The sequence below is a fragment of the Takifugu rubripes genome, chromosome 18, assembly GCF_901000725.2.
Source record: "Takifugu rubripes chromosome 18, fTakRub1.2, whole genome shotgun sequence".
Taxonomy (NCBI): domain Eukaryota; kingdom Metazoa; phylum Chordata; class Actinopteri; order Tetraodontiformes; family Tetraodontidae; genus Takifugu; species Takifugu rubripes.
In genome coordinates, this window is record NC_042302.1 from 3,184,811 (window position 1) to 3,193,401 (window position 8,591).

Below are 8,591 nucleotides of genomic sequence, written 5' to 3' on the forward strand. Positions count from 1 at the left end.
CAGTATATTTTGTGTTATTTTGCCGTCAACTTGGGGGGCGTGTCCGCCTTAGATCACCTGACACGAGTTTCCGCAATTGCGTGTCATGTGACCCGGAAGCAGCGAAGTGTGCCGTTAAACAGAAACAGGCCAAAGTCTGCTGCTTGTTTCCCCCAGAAGAGGCGTCATCAAACCGTCAACAGACAGCTGCGGTGAACAAAGGGACGACATGTTCGTAGTGTATCAGTAAATTATCAAAATGTGCTCGACGGGCTCGTTTCCGCTTCAGTTATTAAACTGTCTGCTCATCTGCGTCACTTTGTGGAGCTGCCTGAGCAGCGGAGCGTCGGCCGAGTCAAACCGGAGACCAAACATCGTTCTCATCCTCACCGATGACTTAGACGTCGCTATGGGTGGTCTGGTGGGTGAATTTAGACTGAAAACCTGTTTTTGTGTGTGCGTTTCCCAGTTTTGTAGCCGCCTGTCGGTCCCCTGAGCTGATCCAGGGTAACAGTGGAGTCAGATTAAGCTGACAGCTCACATTCCTTCTGGCTGGATTCATCATTTGGTTATCTCTGCTGAATGGAGCCAGAAGACAAATCTATCAAGATAACGCTTTTTTTAGGCAAACGCTCTCCACCTTGGACACAATAACAGCCAAATAGCATCGGATCTGAACAAGTTTGGCCCCCTAAATTGCCTGAATCTGCATATTATTCCATTCAAATCTGATGACACTAAAGCCATTTTGGACTATTGGAGTTTAGTTTCGAGATTATGATCATTTTTACCAGTCTTGCTCAAGTAAATGGACTGCATTCTGATTTGTATTCCTTTATGAACAGATTTCTGCTCATTTATTAGCATCACAGCTGTTTTCGTGATACAATCTGGCATCTGCAGCTTATTACTTCCACCCTTTTCCCTCCAGACTCCACTTAAAAAAACCAAAAAACTGATCGGTGACGCCGGGGTGTCCTTCACCAACGCGGTGAGTTTTATCACCGATGCGCAGATGTCGTTGAAAAGGAGTGGCTCGGTCCGACGTTGTTGCTGTTTCCACCTCAGTTTGTGGCCAGTCCGCTGTGCTGCCCCAGCAGAGCCAGCATCCTGACGGGGAAGTACCCTCACAACCACCGCGTCACCAACAACACCTTAGAGGGCAACTGCAGCAGCAAAGCCTGGCAGAAGAGCGAGGAGGCCACCACCTTCCCCGCCCTGCTCAAGGCGCACGCCGACTACCAGACGTTCTTCGCCGGGAAATATCTCAACCAGGTGAGTGAGCATCACGTCTTTGTTTCTCAAGGCTGCAACGTAGCCCTTTAAAAATGTTAAAACCTTGGTATGACAGAAAGGGGAGTCACTTCCTGCTATTGTTTAGTGTTGTTTACATTGACTAATTGCACAGCAAAGGTTTCCTGAGGTTTTGAAATTGCATCAGGCTCTCCTGTCAGTTTGTGATAACGTTCATCTGTGAACTGATGAATCAGCCAGTCGGCGGGTTCCTAAGTTCACTGAGTGACTGTTTGCTTTAGGCTGGAACAGGCAGCAGCTTCTATTGAACATCCGTCATGGAATTCCTGCTTTACAGAGATGAACCGGGATCACTTTAATGAGTTTAAATCAACATTATCATGACGATACTAGCATTTTTCCTGCAGACTTATAAATGCTCTCAGATGAAGCTTCTGCCTTTCACACGTTCCACCACTAGAGGGCGCCGCTCAGAGTGTTGCCACTCCAAAGGAAGATTCCAAACAGTCTGATTAATGCTGCGTCAGTGAGACAAAAATGATGCATCTGTTCAGAAAAAGGCCAAATCAGAGACGCTACTGTTGACATTAGTGGTGTTTAAAGCCAAACATGTTACCTTTGCATCCTCTGCTTCAGTACGGACATGCGCAGGCTGGTGGCGTGGAGCACATCCCTCCAGGCTGGAGCTTCTGGGTGGGACTGGTAAGGGTTGCTACTTTTGATAACTGTGTGTTTTTTGAGAGAATAACTACAATATAATCAGAGTATTTCCTCTTTTTTTAAGGAGAAGAACTCAAAATACTACAACTACACTCTGTCGGTCAATGGAAAGGCTCAAAAACACGGGTCGGACTACAGCAAAGACTACCTGACGGACGTCCTGGTGGGGACACACATGATGGGGACACACATGATGGGGACACACATGATCCCTCTCAAGACTTGTTGCAAGTGTATCCGCTAAAGCTTGAACTTTGCGTTTCCTCTCAGGCCAATATGTCTCTGGAATTCCTCCAGTATAAATCCAGCTACCAACCCTTCTTCATGATGGTATCCACGCCAGCGCCTCACTCTCCGTGGACGGCGGCACCTCAGTACCAGAACAGCTTCAACGGCACCAAGGCCCCCAGAGACCCCAACTTCAACGTGCACGGGAAGGTGCGGCCTCACCCGCTATCTTAAGGTGTAAAACATTAAAAATGGACATTACAGAGAGGTTTAATTTATCCCCACAGGACAAACACTGGCTCATCAGACAGGCCAAGACGCCGATGAGCAACAGCTCGGTTCAGTTTCTGGACGACGCCTTCAGGAAACGGTCGGCTATGGTTGCTTCCTGTCGCCCTCGCTCAGCTTCCTGTTTCATCTATGAACACCACAAATTCACACCAATATTCTAGTGCAACGTCTCCAATGTCAACTTAGTCTCCGTTACTTGATCCTCCTGGCCTGCAGGTGGCGCACTCTGCTGTCAGTGGACGACCTGGTGGAGACGCTTGTGAAGAGGTTGGAGATCAGAGGTGAACTGGACAATACGTACATCTTCTTCACCTCTGACAACGGCTACCACACAGGTGCGTAGCGCAGCGGCTAGTTTACCTGTAGCTGTTTAGATGCGGCTTCACCCGCTTTATTCCCCCCTCCAGGTCAGTTCTCTCTTCCTCTGGACAAGCGGCAGCTCTATGAGTTCGACATCAGAGTGCCTCTCATGGTCAGAGGGCCAAAGATCAAAGCAAACCAGACCAGTCAGGTATGGAAAGCATTTGTTCCCCTGTTCCGCTGTGGCCGATCACTCAACTCCCCCGATGTAACAGATGCTGGTGGCGAACATCGACCTCGGCCCGACCATCCTGGACATCGCCGGGATCGACGTCAACAAGACCCAGATGGACGGCGTGAGCTTCCTGCCCATTATGGTGAGCTCGGAAGGTTTGAATCTCAGGTGGCATCGGACCTGATGTGCGTTTGTGACCGCAGGAGGGGAAGGTGAACAGCAGCAGCTGGCGGACGGACTTTCTGGTGGAGTACGAAGGAGAAGGACGCAACGTGTCGGACCCGGCGTGCCCCCTGCTGGGCCCCGGCGTGTCGGTACGATAGCGACGAGTGGAACGTACTCAGGAGAATTACTCTTAGAGTCACATGAGTGTCCCTCTTTCCCACAGGAGTGTTTCCCAGACTGTGTGTGCGAGGACGCCTTCAACAACACCTATGCCTGTGTGCGCACTGTCGCCCCCTCTGTCAGCCTGCAGTACTGCGAGTTCGATGACAATGAGGTACGTTCACACCAGGCTGATTAAGGCTGCAGTACGAAGTGGAAAGGATATTACTGCCCCCTGGTGGTCAAACGGAAGCTTTTCTCCTATTGCAGGTGTTTGTGGAAGTTTACAACATGACGGCGGATCCGTTCCAGCTGAAGAACATCGCAAAAACCATCGACCAGGAGGTCCTGGAGAAGATGAACCACCGGCTGATGATGTTGCAGTCCTGCGCCAAGCAGTCATGTCGGACGCCCGGGGTGTACGACCCGAGGTCTGTTCGGCACCGCTAATGCTTCAATCTTCCGTCACGCGGCTCTAAAACTGCCACATCTGCTGAATATGATCAATCTGTTCTAACACCAAACCATCCTGCTGTTTTTCAGGTATAAGTTTAACCCCCGGCAGATGTTTGGCGCCCCCGGCTGGCAGCCCGTTAGACTGCAACAGAAGCTAAAATAAGAGAACTGGACGACTGGTCCGTTTTCAGCCTCCCCTGTTGTTGCCTTGTTTCACAGCCTCCGGAGCCTGATGGCTAAAGAAGAGATTCTTGGGGTGGTATACTTGGAACGGTGGGTTGCCACGGAGACACGAGGCCTCTCCGTGCGCAGGTCCCACCTGTAAAACTTCTGCTGAAAAGCTGCCGTTTACAGTTTGTTAGTGCAGAAAAGCCAAATCATCTCACCTCTTTAATGTCACTTTGATTTTAGGAAAAGCGTCCTGTGAGGTCCCGAGTCGCAATTCAGAATTCAGAAGGTGTTTTTGATGAGATCACAGGGTAGCCGGGTTATTCCAGACGACCCGTCACCAGAACCGTAGCTGCATTTTAGTGAAGAAAATTTCCACTGCGAACTGGTGAACGCACTTTTCTGAGTCGTTTTCTCCCCCCTAACTTTAAGTGTTTTTAGTTCAAGATTTATAACGTGAATTTCTGCACTGGAGGAAAATCTAATGAAATATGTTGTGAACAATAGGATGTTTGTAGTGTCCTTGAGCCACATTTGGATTTCAGTCAAAATAATTGTTTTTTCTTAGCCCAAGTCATTAATAAATCTAGTTTTGTATGTTATATTTATGTGATCTACAATGTTTAAGGGAACCGTTTCTCCGTGGATTACACTAATCTCAAAAATAAACCTTTTAAAGGGTTTATCTTGAGTTAAAACCTTTAAGAACAGAGTGTTGAGGGAAGCTCCTGACTCAAAAACACAATAGTACAAACATGTTGGTTTATTCTGAAGTTTCTTAACCTCCCAACGCCATAAAAGTCAAACATTTCAACTCACTGCTGCACTTTTCAAGCTGTCACAGATGTGTTTTTTGTTGTTGTACTTTAGCTGTGTGTGTTTTTCTGGTCCAAATAAAGAGATTAACTATCAGAGAGCCTGTTTCGTCTAATTCTGCATTTTTGTGGAAAAATCTACATCCGTTAAACACAGAAATTTTAGAATACATTCAAAATTCATAGAGTTAAGAATTTCCCACATTTATGAAGTTTACTTATATTTATCCTGTCTGCTGTAAGTAAATCATTAATGAAATTAAGAAAAAAATATTAAATAAGTTAATGTCTTTTCACATCAAAGAAAATAGCTGATCTCATTTTAACATAAAATATTTAAAATGTAGCTTTAATCAGGTGTTGCAGGTTAAGTTTGGCATCAATTATTTTTTAAACATCAAGTTTTTCTGTTAAACTTCAAAAGTAAGAACTTAACCGACCGAACGTCCAGAGCTGCTCACGTTTGTCCAAAATATGTCATTAATCATCAGAACTGATTAGAAAACAAACATAAAACACTTCTGAGTTTAAAAAATGTTAGAAAATTCATGTTAATTTCTGTGCTCTTTATCCTCATTACGCTGAACATTTAATAAAACTAAAATATTCTGGAATCGGACCGAACTCTGGCAGTAAACAGGTCCAGGATCAGCTGCTCCCGCCCTCCAGGACCGGCAGGAAGGGCAGGTCGGTGCTGCCCAGGTACGTCCTCCCTCGGTGCTGGAAGACGTCGCTGATGGCCCACGTCAGCCGACCTTCGGGGTCGTGCAGCGAGCCCACGATGTGACCGTCCGGTCCCAGCTCCAGGACCAGCGCGGCAGCAGGACGTTGTACCAGCTGAGCGGCACCACCTGCCCACATCACAGCTGGTTCTTATCCCACATCAGCGGAACCATTCTCACCTCACGGGATTCCAGAACCCACCTTGGCCAGGAAACGTTTGACGGCTGGATAAGGAGCGATCAGGTCCAGGAACGGAGGCAGAAGCTTCCGGAAGCGTGTTGTCGTTATGCCAACGAGGAATGTTCCGTGGTCGCTGAGGCGGATGTTGTCAGGGTAACCGATCATGTTATCCAAGATGACCTCCTTGGTTCCTGCCTTCGGGCCCTTCAGCCAGAACCTGAAACCAAAGCAGAAGGTCAGCTGACATCCCAGATCCCAGTCAGCCTCGATTATGGGATTGTGTGTTTGTACCTGAGTATACGGCCGATACTGGTCTCTGCCAGCAGCAGGAAGTGCTCATCAGGGGACAGGACAATACCGTTGGGCATGTAGAGGCCGTCCAGCAGAACCATCACACTTCCTGTATCGGGATCGTAGGAGAGAAGACGGCCCAGGTTGTTCAGCTCGATCACCTGGAACAATTTATTCCTTCTTTAAAATGACCAATCGGAAGAAAGGCCCTTTAAAAAATAAAAATCAAGTCACCTCCAGCTTGACGTGTCTCCGTCCCCACCGGGAGGACGAGTCGGTGAAGTAAATCATCCCCGTCTGGGAGGAAATCTCCAGACCATTTAAGAACCCAAATGGAACGCCGCCGGCGCCTGCGGAGGGTCCAGGTGTGAGACGAGGGACAGAACAACGAGCTCCTGAACTCCTCCAGACGCGTTACCCTGTGAACTGGACACCAGCACCGTCTTCTCTCCAGTTTGAGGGTTGACGCTGTGCAGCCCGAAGTACGAGTCGGCCACTATGAGCTGACCGTGGCGGTCCAGGCGAACGCCGTGGGGACGCCCGCACACGGGCTCATAATCTGTGCTGCTGCCTGGTGACGCACGCGGACTTGATCAAAGCAGGCGAATGATGAGGAGCAAAAAAAAAACACGGCGGATAAATAAATAAACACCAACCACATTCCGGTAAACTCTGCCCCATCTGCGTGACGAAGGTCAGACTGTCATCAGCGCCGATCTTCCACAGCTTCCCGTCGACTGTTCCCGTGAACACATTACCTGGAACACGCAGGTAAAAAAAAAGGGCATACAAGGAACAGCAATGTATGGCGTTAATCTAAATCCGAGCACACTCACCCTCCTCATCAGCAGTGAAGGATTCTGGTCCGTGTAGTTGACCCGTGAACAACCTGCGGCCCTTCTGCAGGAGGGTGTTGGCGGCCAGCGGGCCCTCGAGCAGCGGCGGAGGCCCCTTCAGTCTAAAGACCACACGTATAGAGCACACACCCCCCCTCGGGTCAAAGGTCACACCACACTTTTACAACATCTCAAACGCCGCCTAGCGGACAGCGGGGGAAATGCATACAATGAAGGTAAAGCAGACTAATGTATGGAGGAATTTTTGGTTCATTTCATTGTTGCCAAATTCCATCTGTGGCGCGAACACCTCATCCCTCTCTGCGTCTGCGTTCCATACATACGTGTGTGGTTTTGGGTCGATGGGTGAAGGCAGCAGATAAAGTCCAACGGCGACAGCGAGCAGAGTCACCAACATCGACTTCTTCCCAAACCTGACGGAGCAGACAGATAACGTCTTTACTGACAGCCTGTTTACCTTCTTCACTGATACAATTAAAGTTACATATTCATATTTACGCTTGTCTAAGGCAATTTTATGTCCAGTTGTGAAAGACGTCTGTCTAGTGTTGCCTAATTTCCTCATTTTCCCGCCCAGAATTCCAAATAAAAAGAGCGGAAAAGAACATCAGGGTGTGAAATTGATACATTTTTGTTTTTAAAAGCAAATTCTTGAGGGGAAAATGGTTTCATGACGCCTTCACAACAGTGGGAGAATATTTTTATTTTATATCGTTTTGAAGGGTGCATTTTATATTTACTGTTTGCGGGTAAAGATATGCATTTTCTAACAGTAGATTTATACTATAGAAGAGATCGACTGTTACTTCTGCCACAGGTAACGACAGGTGCTGCAAAATAACTGTATCAATATTATCAGCACTGATTTGTGATGTCATTAAACGAAATAAATACATCATAAAACGTCTCACCACCACCATCTAGGTGACCACAGGTGTTCTGTCGGTGTGCTACCTTGTGGTTCTGCGCATGCGCTACCAACCGGCGTTTATCTTGTCTGATTCAATTGTCCCGAAAATGTTGACAATGGGCCAATAAAGGTGATTGGATTTTGGTGGTTTTACGGATTCGAGAAACTTTAACCTATGATCTTCCAAAGATACGCAAAGATCATAAAGCAACCGAGTATCTTATGTAACATGTGTCACTTTTGCCTAAATATAAACTTTACTCAGCTCCCTTGCTTTCTCCCCCCTAGTTTGCTAAAGAAGACGCTGAAGTTGATGAATTGGACTAACGCCGAAATCAAGATTGTCATTAAACATGTCGGAAAATATCATTAACATTACCATTAAGGGTTTTATTTTAGGTTTATCACGTTTACAGCAACATTTGACAAATTTGTAGACGGAGTTCGGCTTCACGGACGAGAAACTTCAGTCTCCCGCTGCTCGCAGATCTAGATAACCTCACCCAACGTATGGACAGAAATAAAACACACTTTAAAACTTACATTGTCCAGGTTTATATCCGAGTCTTCTTTGTTGTGTGCGGGATAAAAAAAAAAAATCAGAAAAGAACGGACGATAACAGGTCTGATTGTTGCTCGCTAGCGTGAAAGCGAGTACATCCGGTAGGGACCTTCAAAATAAACGCGTTGAGCGACAGCTTCCGGTCTGACTCTGAGCTGCCACATTACATTTTAATAAATCATCCCACACAGAACAGAATACACACGTTTGGATTATTTAAAAAAAACAAACAAAAAAAACATTTATCACTGATCTTTAGTTTGGTTTTCACAAAAAAAAAAATCGACGCGTTCAGTTT

General features: G+C 47.0%; 2 protein-coding genes across 2 annotated transcripts; one reads left to right on the forward strand and one right to left on the reverse strand.

The window, feature by feature from the left end:
• Positions 1 to 81: 81 nt before the first annotated feature.
• On the forward strand, positions 82 to 4,867 carry gnsa (glucosamine (N-acetyl)-6-sulfatase a). The gene is made up of 14 exons (XM_003972739.3): positions 82 to 400; positions 911 to 970; positions 1,048 to 1,254; positions 1,870 to 1,935; positions 2,018 to 2,116; positions 2,224 to 2,391; positions 2,469 to 2,551; positions 2,689 to 2,807; positions 2,880 to 2,983; positions 3,048 to 3,149; positions 3,211 to 3,321; positions 3,396 to 3,506; positions 3,602 to 3,762; positions 3,875 to 4,867. Exons 1-14 carry the CDS (start codon positions 239 to 241, stop codon positions 3,948 to 3,950), a joined length of 1,629 nt encoding a protein of 542 aa, XP_003972788.2. The 5' UTR covers positions 82 to 238; the 3' UTR covers positions 3,951 to 4,867.
• A 228-nt stretch (positions 4,868 to 5,095) lies between these two features.
• LOC101070462 (adipocyte plasma membrane-associated protein) lies at positions 5,096 to 8,517 on the reverse strand. The gene is given in 10 exon segments (XM_011613225.2): positions 5,096 to 5,582; positions 5,585 to 5,621; positions 5,695 to 5,890; positions 5,965 to 6,125; positions 6,199 to 6,314; positions 6,383 to 6,535; positions 6,621 to 6,722; positions 6,801 to 6,922; positions 7,145 to 7,234; positions 8,275 to 8,517. Coding segments are annotated over 10 exon segments (1,143 nt in total). The 5' UTR covers positions 8,277 to 8,517; the 3' UTR covers positions 5,096 to 5,418.
• Between the last annotated feature and the right edge of the window lie 74 nt (positions 8,518 to 8,591).